At 36.9% G+C, this 20,347-nt stretch overlaps 3 protein-coding genes across 9 annotated transcripts; 1 reads left to right on the top strand and 2 right to left on the bottom strand.

Annotated features, from left to right (window-relative positions):
• Positions 1–1,058: 1,058 nt before the first annotated feature.
• Positions 1,059–7,322, bottom strand: LOC124183229 (small RNA degrading nuclease 5). 6 transcript variants are annotated; one of them, XM_046571430.1, is made up of 10 exons: positions 7,037–7,322; positions 5,353–5,555; positions 5,054–5,253; positions 4,569–4,815; positions 4,225–4,423; positions 3,844–4,093; positions 3,399–3,543; positions 3,048–3,298; positions 2,478–2,874; positions 1,059–1,650 (listed from the first exon to the last, which is right to left on the bottom strand). In XM_046571430.1, exons 2-10 carry the CDS (start codon positions 5,503–5,505, stop codon positions 1,366–1,368), a joined length of 2,127 nt encoding a protein of 708 aa, XP_046427386.1. In that variant the 5' UTR covers positions 5,506–5,555; positions 7,037–7,322; the 3' UTR covers positions 1,059–1,365. The 6 variants fall into 6 exon arrangements, with proteins under 6 accessions (XP_046427386.1, XP_046427384.1, XP_046427390.1 ...); XM_046571428.1 differs by having other exon boundaries at positions 5,353–5,552; XM_046571434.1 differs by having other exon boundaries at positions 5,377–5,552.
• A 6,002-nt stretch (positions 7,323–13,324) lies between these two features.
• Positions 13,325–17,218, top strand: LOC124183233 (thioredoxin-like protein 1). 2 transcript variants are annotated; one of them, XM_046571440.1, is made up of 12 exons: positions 13,325–13,562; positions 14,005–14,119; positions 14,204–14,307; positions 14,501–14,572; positions 14,791–14,891; positions 14,995–15,098; positions 15,196–15,437; positions 15,496–15,671; positions 15,833–15,974; positions 16,158–16,357; positions 16,725–16,956; positions 17,075–17,218. In XM_046571440.1, exons 1-12 carry the CDS (start codon positions 13,545–13,547, stop codon positions 17,090–17,092), a joined length of 1,524 nt encoding a protein of 507 aa, XP_046427396.1. In that variant the 5' UTR covers positions 13,325–13,544; the 3' UTR covers positions 17,093–17,218. The 2 variants fall into 2 exon arrangements, with proteins under 2 accessions (XP_046427396.1, XP_046427397.1); XM_046571441.1 differs by lacking the exon at positions 13,325–13,562 and having other exon boundaries at positions 14,054–14,115.
• Positions 17,219–17,248: 30 nt separating this feature from the next.
• On the bottom strand, positions 17,249–19,745 carry LOC124183242 (60S ribosomal protein L18). Its single transcript, XM_046571479.1, has 4 exons — positions 19,549–19,745; positions 19,334–19,420; positions 18,009–18,215; positions 17,249–17,675 (listed from the first exon to the last, which is right to left on the bottom strand). The coding sequence occupies exons 1-4, from the start codon at positions 19,549–19,551 to the stop codon at positions 17,406–17,408; spliced, it is 567 nt and encodes a 188-aa protein (XP_046427435.1). The 5' UTR covers positions 19,552–19,745; the 3' UTR covers positions 17,249–17,405.
• Between the last annotated feature and the right edge of the window lie 602 nt (positions 19,746–20,347).

Raw genomic sequence — 20,347 nt, 5'->3', positions numbered from 1 at the left:
AAGGTGCCAATCAAATATCATGACAGAACGTTATTATCAGTAACGCGAATTAGTAAAGTTGTTATCCATTTTCAAACTGACTCAGAGAATATGTATGAGGTGAAATTTTTTTCCCTGCAAATCAGAACAGATTATATCGATTTTTCGGTGATTCCTTATAACTTTTTTTTCACAAGCAATTAAACGATGGCAAATATACTATCTAATAAAACTACAGGAAAATGTAATTTCGATTTATCTCCCTATATAAATGATATAGTTATCAACTTTCAGTCTGACAAAACGCGAACACTAGAAATCGTTGATGCTTATTGCGAACGATTGATTTATGAGAGTGAAAAATGGCAGCGGTGTAAAATAAATCGTCGAGAGGTATGCCGCAAGTTATAAATACTGCAATGCAGGAATACCGATAGGCATGCGATCCTGCGATTAAGATTAGTGTGAATGAGGAACACCACTGAAGTGTAAAAACCGCAAGACAAGTTGCCTTTAAATTCTCAACGACCGTTGCAATTACTCGACTTAATACTGGAACTGGGTAAAAAAAAGTAACGTAATAATTAAACGCACACCTACGGGGTGAAAAGCCTCATGGCTAATGCTCGGTGACAAACGAACGACCGCTACAAAAACACGTTTCAACGTACGTACTTAAATCACCGGCAAACAATTTCCCTGTAGCAGCTGTTGAAGAACGAGAACTATCTTGATAGCACGCGATTTACACGCAATAGTCATTAGATGCGTCGTCATTCGTCCTGTTTATACTCTCGTACCTCAAGTCCGACGGACCGCTTGTTCTTCACGGTAATTAGAAAACTCGGACGGTAGAAGAGACGAGTTAGAAGCCTGAAGAACGGTCGCAAATTTAACCGTCGAGAGTTTGTGGGCAATTAGTATATATATATATCATTAGATTTGAATATAGATATAATTAACTAGGTATTATAATATAGTTTTCAATGTTTATGTACAGAAAAAAGAAGAAAAACAAAAAATACTTTCAACGAATAACAGAAGTCGTTGAATTGTCGAACCATACAAAATGAAGCTAATAAACAATAATATAAAATGTTTATTGACAACACATTTGTCTGTACATTGCTAGCAAACATAAATATATCAAAATGAGAGCGACATGTCAACACTACTCCCATCTTGATTATTTGAAATTATGTCGCCGTGTAGCAGCTGGTATTCTTGTTACATAACAGGCGCAGATTCGGTGTCACAGCTATCATCAAACAACGCCATTGTTTTGTTTGACTTTGTATTTTGTATTTTTGTTTTTTTTTTTTCATCCCATTTTCACTATATAATCACTGTTTTAGAGACTGGAGAGACACGCACTGAGAAAATTGACTAAGGCCCGATTACTGTTACATCCTTCTTTATATCAAGGAAACAGGCTCCGTTGGCAGCGTTGTTTTGACCCCCAAACACAACGCAGCTTAGACCGTGGATCGCCATGTGCTGCCAGAGCTTCTGCATCCATTTATTCACTGTTCTAAAAGTTTTCTCTATCTTCTCGCTCTTTAATTGATCCTCCGTGATCCGTAGGTGGCAAAGAGTTAAGGCGTGCTCCATCAACACGTTCGAGGCTCGAGATACCGCGTGCTTATTGTTCTCAGCAACTACAAGACGCACCTAAGAAGAAAAACGTGAAGAAGGACATTCAATTTTTTTTTTTTCAAAACGCGTTTTTCAAGTGATATACGTATATCCTTTAATTGTAAACAAGGAGAAAAATTTTGAGAGACTCTTCAAGTTGCTCTCGTGTTTCAATCCTCAGTCGTTGCAGAGATGATAATTTTTCCGTATTCATGCGATGCACAAAGTTTTCTTCACTCACAATATAGAAGTTTTGCCAGATCCGTTTGAAGTCTTTGATTATGCGATTTCGACATCAATTGAAGTACAAAGAACTTCATACGATTTTATTGTTTTTCGAAATTCTTCTACATTACCTCACATGGAGGGATTTCGTTGAGTTTTGAGAAATTCGGTGGCGCTTTGTAAAACATCAGAGTATTTGATTGCTGAGATTATACAGAAACTCGTGCAAGATCGTGATATTCTATGAAACAGCATGAGATTTCAGAAAAATATTTCACATTTTGCGAAACATCCGTATATTCATCGAATCTTATAAGCAACTTTACTCAGATTTAATCAATTTTAGTGACATCACAGAAAGATGTATAAAATTATATCGCAACTAGGTAGTTCTAACACGATTTTATGAAGTTTCATTACAATTTTAGAATACTCATGAATCTATAGATGTCATCAATTTTCGTCTGCTTTTATGAAACTCCGGGATACTACCTGTATCGAATTTAATGAAGTACTGCACATGATTTTGTGCCATGTTTTAAAATGCTAGGAAACTGATGCATAAATTCATAGAGTTTTGTAAAAGCTCATATCGACAAATGAACAGTTCGACCCGTTAATTTTGTTTGCAGACTAACCTGATCGGTTGTGTCGAAGTTCTGATCATCCATGATGCTCAAAGATGAATTTTTGAGATACCTAGAATACTCATTCATCACGTCTTCGGTACCAATGATAGCCGCTGTCTTTTTGTCTTTGGTAACATGGTTGAAAATTGACGTTGCGTAGTTTCTCAGCTCCATTCTGTCTATGACTTTAAAGGATTTCCTTTTCTCCGCATTCATTTTCAGAATTTCCATATTCTTCTGACCGACCAGTACCGCATCACCAAAATCGAGACTGTTCGCCAATTTCAGCTGTGCCAACTTCAGTGAAGCCCTTGAGTCCTCGGAGGGACAATGTCCTCGTCGTCCTTCCTGGATTCTTTCATCGAGAAACTCTCGCGCTAATGTTTGGAGTTTGGTTTTTCTATACCTGTGTAAATCATTGAATAACTATTATTTGTTAACTGTTACTATGACCCAGAGCAAAGCATCTTATCTATGAAATCATTCATGAAATATGATCGCTTATCAAATGAAATCGAAACAAATTTCCGAACTTCAAGATTATGGAAAAATATACTTGCGAATTTCGTACGGATTTACCTGTCCCCAGTGATATTGTATATCACAGATGTGTCGATGATGTAAGGATGCATCATCTTGAGAGTGTGAAGATCAGAATTTAAACTTTGTCCCACTAGAATAGCGTCCGGTGGTAATATTTCCCTCAAAGCATTCTGCACCTCTACTAAAGTTGTTGTGACATTGTGGAGAAGCTCTTTTGTGATCCCACTGTACCGAGTGAGATAATCGGTAATCTCATTCGCCGGTTTTACCAGCGTTTCATAGATAATCTAAGAGATACAAGTTACAGATACAGTCTAGTTGACGCTGACTTCGTTTCGATTTAGAACACTTTGAACAAATTCATTTCCAGTCGATACTCAAACTTACATTCATTCTTTCATCCACGATAGATATCCTAGTTAGCTCAAGTAAACCAGTCGTTGTTCTACACATCTCACAATCCAAACCAAACATTGGAGATCTTGGAGTAGCCTCGACATACATATCCTTTGTTAAAATGTAGTCCTCATATCTACAATAAAAAAAAAGTAAACGTTGTAAGCTTTGAGTACAGGTATATACACGCATTTTTTATGCAAAACCAGAGCATTTCAGACCATCAACATTCAAAATATCAATCTGAAATTTGGCAAAGGCAAAAAAAGGTCTGGCCGACTCTTGTGACATTCGTTGTTTTTGTCAATTACGGTATATACCAACGAACATCTATATAATTTATCCATGTGACGTACACCGAGAAATTGGACATCAAATAAACTGATAAGCCTAACGGTAGTAAAAATACAGTTGATTTTCTTCAAATGATCCTTACTTTCTCGCTAACTCGCCTTTCAGTGGCAGCGGATAATTTTCTTCTACTAATTGCCACGGAGACAAGAGGAGCTGAGTTCTTGGGAACTTGTCGGTGACAGGCAAGTTTTGGTGAACCTTGAAAGATTTATCCCCGACACCGAGCTTATCTGCAGCTTGCATTGGAAACACTGTTTTCAACAGCTTGACTAGATCACCGGTACTCTGCAAAGCAGCTTCCAGTGATCCAAACTCTGAAACCAGCCAATTCACTGGCATTTGCGATAAATTCAAATTTAAACGAGCCTCAAACGATGTAAAAGCATGAGATTCGAGAATGCGATCCACGTTTTGCATGTTATTCATTACTTTCAAAGTTTGGAACTAGGTTTTTTATACTAACGTTTGATCAGTCTATCACTTTGAGTGCCTGTGAGGGGGACGGCAGCCAACTCCTCGACGATCGATCCTCCGTACACAGCTGGAGTGACCAGTTCGAGTTGATGTGTCAGGTTCGTCGTTATGTTAGTGAATATAGACTCATAGGCACTGAAATGATACAACGACAGTCCTTCGACTACGAGAACAACCGTATGGGCTACCTGTATAAAAATTCGCTGACATTAAAATTAGAAAGTAGGTTTCACATATAAATTTCGTAACAAAATACGTCCAGCATTTTTCTTTGCGTAAGACTTTCAATGCTCGCAATATTGATGACATGAAAACAAGAACGTAAATTTGTACCTTGTTATACTTTTCAAGCAAACACCATCTGGCCGGCAAATACGGAGAGTGGTGACCGAGCAAAGAGTACATCAGAAGATGTTGCACGTCGCTGAGAAATATTGGAATTCTATCTTCGTCCTTGACGTTGAAATTTAGACTTGCATTTTCCCCAACGTTTTTCAAACGGAATCGAGGGATCACTTTCAACCGCTGTTTTCTTTCCTTCAGCTCTTGCTTCAGGTTGGCGTACTCTTCGCCACTCAATCTATCGAAACACAAAATCCCGGTAAACCAAATCGCTCTGAACGACTCTCTCAGAATAAAATAAAAATAAAATAAAACAATATATAAAGTTGCGAGTCCTTATAAGAACAGCAAGGAATCCTCTTGTTTTTTTCTGTGAAGCTATTTCTTAACAGAATTCTAAACATTTAGAGATGCCATGATGTTACAGTTTTGCACGCAATGCATATTATCAGTTTTTGAGTAAAATTAAAAAATACCTAGGTTTTTTGTTGGCAAGGGGATCAGGTTCCTCATTGCTTTCCACCTCTGTTGTCGGCGGCTCAGAATTAGTGCTTCCTTGTGCAGCATCATCCAACGTTCTCGTACATGGTCTTTTCCTGCTCAGACTTTCGATGCTAGAGACTTCAGTGCTCGTTTCTTGATCGCTCAATAGATTCGTCAGTGTCTCCTCCTGCGTCTAATTAAGAGAAGAGTCAAACAGATTGTGAAAACAAAGAGTGAAGGAAACAAAGCGTTCACATTCTTTTTCAACCATGTAAATAGGAATTTCACCTACTAGTTCAAAATTTGTGCCATCTACCGCTTGTTTCAGGGCTAGCGCCTTAGCTTCTCGATCTTTGTCGTTGAGTTTGGTGATCTCTAGAAGCGCGGCCATTTTTTTGCGTTTCTTTTCGATTCTCTGTAGTTGTTTTCCCGTCGGTGTCTTCATGATCGTACAATGCGCTCCGAAGTTCTAGGCGCAACACCATCTAGATCCTGCAATAATAATACGTAAACATTCAATTCTGCAAGAGATTTGACACTATTTTACAATAAGAACATAACATATGACTGATTTTTGCTTCTTAAATTTGTAGTTTTTAAATTAAAAGTCATTATTAAGTGATATCATATCTTGCAAAACGAGAAACTGAATACAAATTTGACGCACATCAAAACAAGAACTGTAATTACAGCACACACGGTTTGAAACGATAGAATAATCAGAGTTTGAATTGATACGTAAAAAAAATAAATTGAAATCAAACAATGAGAAAGCAAAGAAGGGCTGTAATTTACCTGTGAATTCTGTAAAATGAAACTTAGTTGTCAATTTAGTGTTGCTGTGCGAAAACATATTAATATTCTTCTCAAAATTGAGAGGATTTGTTTGGTATCAGTGATGAGTGCAGAAAACGGTAGCCTTTCAAACTCGAATAAACTTTACTTTAAATCGCGTATTAACCGCAAGTTATTTAGTACAAATTCTGAATATTTGGGAGGGTGTTACAATTTCTGGTTTTGCTACAGCGACGTATCTCCAAAACTCAACCAAACCATTGCTTCTCTCGTCACTCGGTTACCACCCATTGTTGCAATGACCGATGACAAAAGACTCTCTACCAATGAGGTCACATATGTTTTCATTCGTCAGGATTGGCATGCTTTTTCAGATGGCTCAATTACGCAAGAAATCATCCTTGATAAGAATTCTCCTGTTTCGTTCTTTCCGATTCAACTCTATTTCCTATAAGTGAAGTTCTCACTTGGACGTTTCAAACAGAAAGATACAAGACACAGAATTTACGCAAGTGTGGTATATTTAAATCCGTTGGCAAAGATTTTAAACACATTTCTAATATATACATTTCATATAAAAACAAATTATTTGATTCCACAGGATTTAGGGATATCAATAAGTTTGATGAAATCACGTAACTCTGTAATTTTTGTGGCACGCACGCTTTTACTAAACATCAAATTGTTCAGTTTATTAGCTGTACTATCTGAAAGCACCTCCTATTAATATATTTTGCCATATAAACAAGACTTGTAGTTTTTCAGGTAGTAATAATATAGATCCTCAAATCTTTTTAAAATGTGTCCGAGTTGAGATGCATATTATCTATTATTGTTCATCGGTATTTTATTCCTCAACAAAAGGAATCAGGTTTTCAAAATCCGAGATTCGTTAGTCATCAGTCTAAGCAAGAATACTTAATATTAAGAATTTTATTCCGTGTATACTGTTTTCAATCTCTTTCTCTCTCTTCTTTTAGTAATATGAGATTATTTTTTACCCAACTTTGTATCCGGATTACTCTTCGAATACACAAGAAAAAAAAACTTCCAAAGAGACTGAAAGCAAACAGAAGAATGAAGGGGATGAAGAACAGATGGTAGAATTTATAAGAAAATGACGTCCCGTGAAGAAGTGTTGACAAAGTTACAGACAAGGAGCAAAACAAACGACGACTTACCATTTTGAGGACGTTTTGAGGTTAAATCGTGTGCGTCGTCTAAGCTTGAAAAATTTCACACGTCTTTTGAAACTACCTTTTTTCAAACACAGAAATTATACGGCAACGGTACTTTGTGCCGGCATGCGTTTATCTTTTGCACTATTCACGCACTTTCGTCGGAGCACGACACACGTTGACCGAAGATATTCTTTAATCGACAGTCAACGCAACTGAACACAACACACGGTAAGTCGAACACCGCAAAATATCAGCACATGGGATGAAGTAAGCCATAGACTCTATAAGTCTATGGTGTAAAGAAATGGGATGGTCGGCGCGACGAGCAGCGGCGATTTGACGAACAAACGACACGCGCCATTAATTGAAACAACACTTCTTCAGGCGACAAAAACTTTGCAGTCGATTTTGGCAAATTTCAAGATATCGTCTGGAAGAGAATTTAGTTCCGAATCGGTCTATGTGTATCGATAATCAACACCGACATTATTTCGGTTGGAAAAATCATGTTGTAATGCCGAAAAAAAGATACTTGTCGTATCTTCTCTCTGGGCAACGATCTCACACATGTGTAACTATACTTGCCTACATGCAGGCTCATATACATGTGTTGCCTATGATATGCAACCTTTGCGGCATGCGTGACTACAATTTCCTGTACATGGGCGAGTTGCGGGTTTCTTTTTGAAATTTTTATCCAAGAGTTTTTTAGTTACCAAGTATTTCTGATTATATGATTCAACAGTATTCTTCAGCAGATGGGAAATTTTCAGTTTCCATATTTACAATTTTCTCGGAATATTGTAAATACGCGAGACAGCTAAATGACAATTAATCATTTCAAAACCAATATGTGTTCTCCATTTCCGAATGTTTATGATTTTTATCAGAGTACACTCTGATATTCGTTTTCATTAAATTATTGACCGCGCATTCTGTAGTGCCAGTTTGTAACGGAATTGATCGTTTACCGTGTGCATTTATTTTTGTCACATAGCTAAGAAGAAACGAATTTTTTCTAACATCAATGTGTAATAATACAACAATTAATCCCTTATACTGCTGTCGTGAAATTAATATTACAGCTATTATGCGTCTGTAAGTTATATGCCAAAGCCATTTTTACTAACTAACGAAACCGCTGCAAAAGTCGACCGCACTGCAGTTATAACTTTTTTCAGGGTTTCGTGATATATAGTTACCTAAGAATTATTGCAATTATTAACTTCCTATCTTTACCATACATCATGCAAGTCGCCTGAAATTATATTCCTGGAAAATAAAAACTCTTGCCACGCAGAAAAATTTCAAACTTATCCGAAATACGTATAATCATCCCTAAATATTTACCAAATTAGACCGGACTTATACAGGGAGTATATACACCAATTTGTCGATTACACTACTTGACGCAGGTATTTGCTCCTCGAAATACGCGTATCCAATGGCAACGAGTAAATACTCGTCTTTTTACACGGATATATTTCTCCCTCACATTACACGTACGTAATACAATTTTTTTCGATCATTGTCATCATCATACACACTTGTGGCATACAAATAACGCAGTTCTTCCTTGATGTGTGTGTGTGTGTGTATGTGTTTTTTTTTTCTATTCTGTTAGTCTTTGGTAGTGAATTTTACCTGCCATTGACAAATCAAAGAAGTTTCCTACTGCGTGTGCAAACAAGCCTGTCATATGCACGAATTTGCAGTAAATCATGCAATTATGCTGCTGTGGGAGTAACGAGAATCGATAAAGTCGGTTTTGATGTTTAAAAAAATAAAACAACATGCAGAAACGAATCGTAATTTGTTTCTTCAAGCTTGATGACGAAAACAAGGAATGTTGGAACGAAAGTAACATTTTTATCTTATAATTAAACCTGGAATATTATCGATATTTCAAATTTTCGTACACTGTTACAAAAAAAATATCGGTAATTTATTCTGATCACAGAATATTGCTTATAATTTTCAGGCAGTCAAAATAATGATGGTTTTTGGTAATATATAAAATTTTTGGAAAATTCTATGAAAACTGGGTGAATTTTATTTCTTTATGTCTGCGATTAATTGATTGCCATCATAATCGGTTCTAAATTTTCCATTATAACACCAGTGTTTTTTTTTGCCATTATTCTAAAATTTGACGATGGTTTAGCAGATATTTCTTCTAACGATAATAATATTATTAGTGCTAATCGACTGATCGGTTTTCTAATTAATCGACGATTTCGATTAATCTATTAATCGAAGTCCCGCATAGTAATTCTGCAGGCCAATCGGTATATGAATCGAAACCGTCGATTAATCGAAATTAATCGGAAAAACGATTAATCGATTAATCTCACAGCAATAAATATTACCGTATACCGTTAACGTGATGCACGCAAATTCAATTATCGAAGTAATTATAAGAGAATTGCAAGCAATCAAGAAAGCGGTTGAATAAAGAGGCCGAGAGTAATTTCTTCAAATCCAAATACAAGGAATGATTACATTACATATTAATTGTAAAAATACTCCGCGTTCAATCACATGTTAAAAATAAGAAAAAATAGCAATTTCACCTGGAAACGTGCAGAGCAAAAATCTCGTGTTTAAGAAACGAATATTTTAATCTAACGATAAGGAATCGCTCCAACTTTTCCACGATAAACGATAAATAAAAACTTCTTCGCAAAATGTTCTACATGTTCTTATACAGATTATTGTAAAAAGTATTTCAGTACAAAAATAACTTTTGTTTTCACCTTAGCCGAGGCACAAATACCTTCGTAATATCTTACACGTTACATGTATATCAATTCGCTGCGGGTTCACAGCTGCGATCTAATCCTGTTTGCGATTTCCGTACCGGAAGTGAGCGACGAGCGTGTAGCAATTTCGCCTCGTCCTCGACGGCGATTTCATTTTTGTCTCCCAAGGACGACGCCAATTTATTGTCACACTTACACACAGCTAGGTAACTCGGTACCGGAATATTCAAGAAATATTGACGCCGATGGTGTTCGAGCGTTTATACCTGTCACAGTTTCGTGTATTCGCGCAATGCGTGATGCGATATGTCAAATTTATCGCTTTTCGCGCAGCCCATATTTTCTCACTGTGATTTATATCCCAGTCGCGTAGTCGACCAGGGCCCGAATTTCCTTCTGACTCTGTATCATATAACTTCGTATTCCTTCAAATTTCTATTTATTTCTCAGAACAGTTCAATTCTGAATTAACGTTATTTTTCTGTTTTACATATTTACCTATTATTTTTAAACGATTAATCGGCAGCTTCGATTAATCTTTATCCCAATTAATGGATTAATCGACGGTTTCGATTCATGTACCGATTGACCTGCAGAATTATTATGGGGCAGCTTTGAATCGTCGATTAATCGATTAATTGGAATGACGATTAACCGAAATCATCGATTAATCGATTAATCGGGCAGCACTAGTTAGAATAGTTAAGTTACTTTTTTACCTGGCTTTAGAAACCTACTTTTTTATATACTATAAATCGCAGGCAAAACATTTCACGCAATTATTCAATAGGTACAGATAACTGGTCGTTTAAGCAAAAATTTGAGAACAAAGAAGAAAGAATTTTTTTTCTTTTTATACCTCTTAAATTTTTTCGGTAATCGATGAATCTGTCTAATCACAGCTAGAATAATTTCCAAGGGGATCCGTGAAGTTTTAGTCACGTCGTTGCACGTCAGGGCTCGAATCGCACGTTATTTTATAGACACACACTACGAATGTACATATATGTACATATAATATCGATACAAACGTATACACAATATATGTTCGACATATGCGGTGATTTTATATTTATATACGAGCGATTCTCGAAGGCTGAGAATAGTTGACACATGGTGGTGCCATCGTGAAGATCAGTCACACCTAATACGAAATTTTTGTATTTTCAATTCCAGTCAATTCGTGAATAAAATTGTATTGAAAAGAAATCATTACGTAATAATAGTGATAATAATGATAGTTGATTTTTAACGTATTAATACACGGTTCGATATAACATTAATCATCGATCATTATATTATTTGGACTGACTTGACTTCGATCAAAACAACCTTGCAACCATGGATTTTCTGGTGGGTTTATCAAAGGACAGGGAATGAAATTAGTAAACATATGCGATAAATACACTTTTCTCCAATCTTATCTGCACGTTTTGTAATACAAGCAACGTTAATAGGTACACGATTTTCTTATTCGGTTCAAGCACAGGAAAAAACAAAAGTCAATTAATCGAAAATTCGTATTTGCACAGAACATACAAATATTATACAACACATATTGATCAGATGTCGTGTTTGATTCAATAAAGGCACATCAAAGCAGAAAGGAAAATGGTAGTCTATAATGTTGAAATGATAGTTCGATAATAATCCTTTGGTAAATTTAACGTATTTCACTATATACCTAATACGTATTATACGATGTATAGTTATACGAGAATCATTCTCTTGTAGGTATATACGTATTTCAAACGATTGTCCCTGAAACCCTACCGCATAATAAACAGATACAGCCAGTGGTATTCATAGGTATTTAGGCTTCTCCTACAGTTTCCGCATTTTTTAGTTTTCAATGCAAATATTCAGCTGGCCTCTGCGGAGGAAACTTGCCGTGTAAAACAAACCTCAAGGTTTACTGCAGTAGAATTGAAGAAGGAAAACTTTATATACTTAGAATCGATGTATTTGAAAAATACAAAAAATTAATACATCATTTCTTCCACACAGATTTTCACCCCTCAAACTTATCATTCTTAACATCGCTACCAACCTGCAATTTAACACGAATATTACAGTGTAAAAATAATTACATTTTTGCAAAGACTACTTTTTAATACTTCGAAAGTATGTAATTGGTATTTCTTGTTGCCGATTGATTTAGATCTACGAGTAAAAAGACCACAAAACAATGTAGAAAGAAGAAATAAAACTTTTTCAAACAATTTCGATGACGACGGTTCGAAACTTTGGACGAATTTCAAGTTCTTGAGAGCGATAAAAAATCTATACTTCTAAAACGAATTATAAATAAGACTTTCCAATTAAAAAAAATACCATGTCTGTGTTTCCGTCCTCCGATTTTTTTTTTCTTGCAAATAGAAGAAAACGAGTCTACTCACTGAACTTTTACAAGGACTGAGATAAATCGATTAAAAAACGACAAAAAACGTAATTGAAAAACATTGGTGACGCACAAGAATTTCCAAGGTTACGTAATTACTACAAGAATTTACCAACGAGAAAAACTCGGATACATTTATTGGACTTACGGCTCCGAATTCCACAGATAAAATGTCTTCCGGGTAATTGTTTGTAAAGAGACATTCTCAGGGAAAAGTTTTATACGATATAGATTAGAAACGGGACTGTTACTCATTTTCGTCACAGAGAACGTAATATTATTATACATATACGTATAAACGGAAGCGATCCTAAAACATGATGTATATACAAAACCGCGAAATCGTGAACCGAATATAATCCGGAACTTTCCCTGCCGTTCGTGATTTACAGCTTACCGTTTTCGGTATAGATTTATCTCTATTATTACATCCACTTTCCCCCGTACATTGTTCGACGGATTTTACGATCCTCCCAATTAACAAAATATACTTCGCGACAATATTCTGCGACGTGTTGCAGCTGAGAATTTTGTGCAATCTAAATCATATCAAAGTCAAATTTTTCAACGGGGTTAATTTCACAGGACAAAACGTTTACGATCGTGTTTGAAATTCTGCAACTTATTTAATTTCACTGTTTGTCCAATGTCTGTAAAACACCGAAAACACCCTAAGAACTTTCTTACAAGTTGACGTTATAGTAACATCTGAAGCTTCTTCATATAACTTTTAAGAGTTTAAAATTTTTTATCTTCCATATTTAGGAAAAACTCTTTAAATTAAATTCTAATCAGTCAAATTCAAGCCAACTTTTTCAACGCTGATGTTACATTTTTTAAGAACGATTTATATTCCCTTTTCTTTCTTCTGCTACTTTTTCTTGAGATCGGAATCACCGTCCGCCGTGCAATTTATAGCGAAACGACATGAATTACTTGTCCCATTATGTAATTAAGGGGTTGTCGGCAATAAACGTGGCTCTGAATTCACCGAAGTCGACTTCCAGCGCCCTTCTCTTCTCTTCTCTTCTCTTCTCGGTGTACAATAATTATTTCGCGTTTGTATGAGTACAGCCGAAGTTTGCTAATGCTCGCAAGCAAAGGCTTCGCGTGTTTCCTCGATGTCGCGATGTCCCCGTAGTACATCAGAATTATACAGCTTTTGTTGTAAGCCCTTAAAGCTGCAGTTTATACTCGACTATCGTTCGGGGCAGATTTCTCAGCTGTGTTATTCCGCCTCGAATTATCGCGTCTCTTCGCTCATCCCTCTGCTCTTTTCATCCCAACATTACAAAGTACACTTCATCTTCGATAAATCCAAGCTACCATCGATAAACACAAGAAAATGCTGGGCCGAAAAAGGGTGATATTTTATACATTCGTTTCTGTATACTTGTCATGTTTCTTGATTGCATATCGTTTGAATCGTGTCAGATTTATTTCTGCGTAGAGAAGCAATTCGACGTATTATTACACTGCAATGAATTCCTCCTGTTTGAAGCTGTGAACGTTTTAACGTCTGACCAGTTGATAATATCGTATTCTTCAATATTCGTATACGAATAAAAAATTTAACCAAACCACAAGATAATCAGCGTGTTCTTCGATTACCAAAACTTACACCCCAAATGTTAAAACAAAATCTTGCAAAATTTCAAATAGAATTTAGAGCAGATTGTCTGTGCGGAACAAACGCTTGCGCACGTAATATATTCCTCACTGAACAATTGTCGAGATTATACTAGAGATGACAATTTTTTTACCTAAATTATGAAGATTATAAAAAAAACTTTTCTTCATCTAAGGGTGGAATCAGCGCCGCCCGACGAATGGCAAAGAAAAGCACACCGACTGCTTTGCAGACGGAAGTCAACACGGATGACGACTGGTCCAAGATATTGGAGAGAAAAGGGCTCGTAGGTCGGCTGATCGTTACAAAATTCTTCCCCATTAATTTTTATCAAATACTTTGAACTGAATCGGATATTCCGTGATTGTTTTCAGTGGTCGATGTTTATTCCGGATGGAGCGGACCCTGCTCAGGGATGATAAGTCTCTTGAAAAAGGTCAAGATGGAAATCGGCGGAGACTTGCTCAGCTACGCTGTTGTAATTATTTTTGAAATAATCAATTTGGCACGGATATCGTCACGATATAATCATGATTCCATGGCGGTCGCACGAAAATAAAACAGAGAAATTTTTAAAAACAGAGAAAGTACAAACTTTGAAATCCGCAAAAGTTTCGTAAGGACTGTCTAATTCATTCGATGCTCGCATGATTTCTAGTCTTTATTTTCAGGCAAAATGTGACCATATCAAGGATCTCGAACGTTTTAGGGGAAAGAGCGAGCCTACATGGATGTTTCTCCACGTGAGTTAACGCTTTGATTTGATGAAAATTATTGCAGTTAAGAGAAAGAATGCGATTTCATTTCATGAATTTATGTACATTTTATAGAAGGCCTCACGAATGATTTGATTTTCATACGATTCTTTGAGAGGATAAAAACATTCCTTGCCGTCCGTGAAGCATTCGCGATGTTTTACGTATCCACTGATCGACGTTCTCCGTGTTTTTACAAATTTCAGAATGGACGAATGATCAATTTACTCTTCGGAGCCAACTGCCCGGAACTTCAGAGAGTCTTGAATGAGGAGTTGCAAAGATTGCAGACCGGAGATCCTCCCGAGTGAGTTTCTCGCCATTTGTCTTCTATGGAATTCATTCTTTATCCCTACGTCGTCATATTAATAAAAAACCGACACACTTTGTGACAAAAATATATGTTTTAGATTCTCAATGGAAGTGACTGAACGAAGTCCAGAAGAAGAGAAGAGGTTGAGGATTCTTGAAGAGACGAGACTGGCCAAAGAGGCTGCGAAAAGGGCTCAAGAAGGTACAGCATATTAAACCCAGATAATTTTTCTAAAATTAATCATTGCAACTGATTTGGTAACTATATTTAAAAACGTCATCACTATGTACGATAACAGAGGCTGAGATAAAGGCAAAATACGAAGCTGAAATGACGCATTATACAACTTCACTGGCAAAGGAAACGTGCCTGATACTTTATCCGTGGGTATTTAAGGACGAAGAATTTCACAGGAGGGATAAAAAATCCAGCCCACCGTACATGGAACTTATCGAAGAATTACTACCCGAAAATTACAAGATAGCTGAGGAGTTTAGAAAGCAATTGGACGAAACGATGATCAACGATATGCTCAAGGAGGTAAACAAAACCCAACGAGCATCCGTTCGACCTACTTCTGTACCGCTAATTTTTACAGTCAGATTACGAAATGACGGAAACTGCGAGGAAATTTTTGCTCGATGGAAAATGTATGTGCATGCGACTGAAAATCAGCGATAAAAAGTTGGAGATGGACGTTGAAAAGTATCTGCTGAACATTCTGTTCGGTGAACCGTCGCTGCCCAAACCTGATAAACTTCCGATGGAAGGCTGGTAATGTATCAGCGTTGCTCTTCAAGATTTGTCCTTCCCACCATTTTCACTAGCCGTCTTTTTATTCGGTCATTCCAACTCTCTCTCGATAAGAAATTTTATTCTTTAATCGTGTCATTGCGTCTAATTACATATGTAAATTACTATTCGCTTTATTCTAGTTTCGGCGAGCGCCATCGACCCGCTTTTACACCACCTTCGAAGGACGATATTTACCCCGTCGTTTGGGCCCCGCCAAATTCTCGAAGCAAAGCCACCGTTTTTCAAGTCATATTTCGAAACTACGTCGAGAAAAATTATCCGGTGAGCAAAGGGACCGCGACGATTACTAAGATTTTTGAAAATCGTGCCGAATATCGTTGTTTTCAATTAATGTTTAGGATGGATGTCATCCGTTCATTCGATGGTTTTGATCGGAGATTGAGTGCAGATTCGTGTTAGCACGTCATCGTTGTTATTGATATCTAATGAGTTTGTTTTGTACAGTTCGAACACGAAATGTCTCGGCCACCGGTGATTGTGTTCAAATACGACAGTACGAAAAAGAACGACATCAAGATGATCCTGAGCAACTACAAATCCGATTTAATCAACTTCGGTGTTTTTGAACGCGACAAACCGCCGGAGGCTAAACGCATTGCCATGTCCATCGAAGAGTACGAGGAAAAGGTCGAGGAGCGAACGGGGTTTGTTAATTACCAAACTCATTCTATATCCTGGAGTGAAATTCAGCGAAACAGTAGATTTTTCTTCTCCTTTTTCCGTAGCAATTGATTCGGCTGAAAAGCAATCAGTGCTCAATTCGAAAGTCTTTCCTACCCTACAAATTTCAACGAAACTGGAAAGATAACAAATAGATGTTGCAAATTTCACGAGGTTCGATTGAAATTTACGAAACTCCTGTTAAACTGAATTACGATTAAAATTTGGTTCCTTCCCGTTTTCACAAATGTCACTACTAACAGACTTCCGAAATTTGTACAATGAGAATTGAAACTGATAGTTAAAACCGTGAAGCATCGATCAATAGTGGGCTGAACAACGATGTTTTAGGTACGAAGTATTCGTTTGCGTCGTTAAAAAGATAGACAGCGAATCTTTTTTGGCTTTTGCGGGGATCGGACCTTATCACGTTAGCGAGAGCCCCGAAAAGGCCGTCGACGAAACTGCGGTTTACTTTCCGGCTCCAGGTCTCGTTGAAGAAGTGCCGTCTGACGATGAAGAGAACCTTGAAGGGGAAGAGAACCCGGAAGGACAAACAGAGGCCACTGAAACACCCGAAGCGGTCAGTCTAACAATAACACCATTTTTTCATTTCCTTTGTTCCAAAATTGTTTATACCCCATTTGAAATGCGTGCTTACAAGTGCGGAATGATGATTTAATGAATTTATTTTTGGCCAGAATCCTGCCGGATCATAAATAAACGAGCGAAGCTGATGGCGAGATTTTAAGATTTTAAGGTACTTGTTAAGTTTTAACCAGTAATAGAAATAGTTACAAGAATTGATGAATAAAATTGTATCAAAATATTGGAAGGTAAATGAGGAATTAATAATACAAAAAACCGCAGGTTTGTTAGTTTTTAAATACCGACATTTATTTCGCACCATTCCTTTGTACCAAAGTACAACACAATCGATACACAATCAAGGTATTGAAGTATTAAATGAATATCTATACGTAAACGTCGTGTACTGATGGCGAAAAAAAAACGACGGCGAAGTAGGATGGTTTACTTCTTGTAACCGCAGCTACGCCTACGTCCCCTGGCACGTTCAAACTTACGTCCCTTTGAGCGTACAAGTGGCTTAGTGTGAGAATGTGGCACTCCGGGTGCTGGCCCGAAGTGTTTGACTGCTTCACGAGCATTCCTGCGTCCCTGCATCAAAACTGTGTTCTTTCCAGTCGGTGAACGTAGCGCCAGTTGATCAAAAGTTATCAACTCTCCGCCAGCCTTCAAGATACGTCCTCGCGCTTTTGCAGTAACACGGAGTGCGCAAACCTACCGAAATTGACCGAATTTAATGAGGGCCAAGTAAATGATAGATTATAAATTACAGTTCGGTATTCTGCGCAATTACAACGGGCAGCTATTCTTTTCGAACGAGATCCTGCAAAAGTCCTGAATAAAGGGATTTTCTGTTAAAATTGTATCGGATTAACGTAATAGTACGAATTTTGAAGAAAACTCAGAAACAGAGAATTGAATATTAAATCGCGATAACTAACTTAGAACAATAACAACAAAAAAGATGAAAAATAATGTCGAAACATGGATTGCCTGCAAATTAACAAATTTATCACCAAGAATTGAATCGAAAAAATATCAGTTTACCGTCAATTTGGGTACTTCCAAAATTCTGGCATCATCAGTGACAGTTCCAACGATGACTGCGATTCGGTTAGCACGACCCTCCTTCTTCATGAACCTGATAATGCGAGCCAGTGAAATCGGCGGACGGTTGATTTTGCTCATAAACAAACGCTTGAGGATGATCTTATTGAACTTGGAAGTAGTACGCCTGGCCAAGAAGCGGTACAACTGCGAAAGGATATTGCACGAAACTATCAGCATGGTCCATTTGGTAATATATTGCATTTCAGCAATTGAATTACAAAAAAAAAAACTTACAATTTGTATCGACCTTTATAAGGAACTTTTGACAACAGGAAGCCAAAAGTCTGAATAGGAAAATCGATTCCTTCGTTTTCTCTAGCGAACGTTCAAATTGAACCAGCTTATGAATAAACTGACACAGAGTGCAGTTCGCAACAAGTTTTAGATATACTTTTTTGTAATAATTGACGTCACCATGATGAAATTTAATTTTTTCAAACATCGGATCATATAATACATAATTTACCATCAACGCTGCAAGCAAATACGAAATGATACATCTCTCATTTTTCAAATAATATCGGGTCTCTTTTCAATAGAAATCTGCTATATGTGTACATCTTTTTACTGTTATAACCTTTATTATCACATGCAATTATGATGGTACTCAATTTATTACATTTACTCAACAAGAAATGATAATTTTCTTTCTTTATTTACTTGTCTTTTGGGTTTCATCAAATGTGATAAGTACCACATTAAACGTAGTGAAAATTTAGAATACAAGCAGTAGTAATACATAGCAGTCCGATCACGGTTGTCAGGACCTACTGTCTTATATGAAGTCAGATATAACATAGTCACAGTGTTGCGACCACCTAAGATAATGCGAAACATCAAAAATGTGGAAACAAACCAGAAAACAGCTCGACAGAGTGGAACATAACAACCACACAACTGCTGAAGGTTAGTTTGCAAAAAAAAAAAATAGAATTTTCTGACAGACAAATCGGATATCATATTGGCGTTGGCACGCAATCGATAAATAAGTTTGTTTACGGAAAATTGTAGAAATGTGCAATTCTTGAATTGGATCGCTTCAAAAGTTGGTTTTGAACACGTGTTTTCGGCAAGGAGTAAACAGCCGTGAAACGGTCAACCAATTGAAACTTAACCTAACCTAGCACAGCTTGAAAGCTGAAAGATCTGATGTAAAAAAACCTATCAGCGTTGAAAATTTCGAAGTTTGGAGGTGTTTTTGAATTGATGCAGGCAAATAATGAGAAGAAGTGAAATGTTCAAGTAGGTGAAAGCATAAATACCTTGACGAGAAGCCTGAGATACACGTCCTGCGACTTGGGCTCGGTTCGCCGAACCTTACGGTCATGTTTATGGTTGATGTCGATACCCTATGCAGAAAATCCATTTTATTAATACACCTCCTACAGGATCACTTTATGCACAAGTCATCATTATCCCGTATTTAACAGATGCGAAGGGATTACGTGGAGCGTACAAAATATGTTGACCATCTTACCATTTTGACACACCGGAAAAAGAAACTGACGCCGATTAACGTGAACGGCGATGAAAGAGAGAGTGGAACAGATGGCAGCACTGGTGGCTGTTGACTCTTTCCGGTCAATCTTGAACGCAGCCGCGAGTCGCGAGAATTCAAAATTACACCACTTATCCGTACTTGTCGGATTTTTCTCAAAACCGTATACTGGATAGGGTTAGGTATTTATTTTATCCTGCCGTGTTTTTAAAGCGAATAAAATTCCACAACGGAGAACATGTTTGAACTGTGTATTCTGTTATCAGTATTAGGCATTTTTATAACAAATATTTAAAGTATTGAAACGATCAAATTTACCAACGCGCGGCACTTTTTTTTAACTTTACAGTTTCATGCGCTGTATGCAATGTGAGGCGTCACCTTCATTTCACCATTCTATTAGAATTGTAGATTTGTGAAATCCGTATTTACATTATATTTGCATTTTACAAGGTTATCATAATTTCTCAACGGTAAAACTAGAAGCTTCCAAAACCTGGTTGAACTAATCACAGTTCCAACATGTGACGTTATTTTATAAAAATGTTTAATGGTCCGTTACGGACATTGTCGGTAACTGAATAGCTTGCACTGTCTGAATTATATCCAAAATTATAGTATCGAATCAATTTTCATTCGTAGATATATCGATTTATTGAAGTGATTGAAAGAAATACATCATCACTCACAATCGGCGCAGAAGTCTGCACCCCTAAAAATTCTATAATTCAATATATTAAACATTATTTCAATACGAAAAGTGTAAGCACTTATAGGT

The sequence above is a fragment of the Neodiprion fabricii genome, chromosome 5 (genome assembly GCF_021155785.1).
Source record: "Neodiprion fabricii isolate iyNeoFabr1 chromosome 5, iyNeoFabr1.1, whole genome shotgun sequence".
NCBI classification, from domain to species: domain Eukaryota; kingdom Metazoa; phylum Arthropoda; class Insecta; order Hymenoptera; family Diprionidae; genus Neodiprion; species Neodiprion fabricii.
This window is presented reverse-complemented; position numbering and strand designations above follow the sequence as displayed.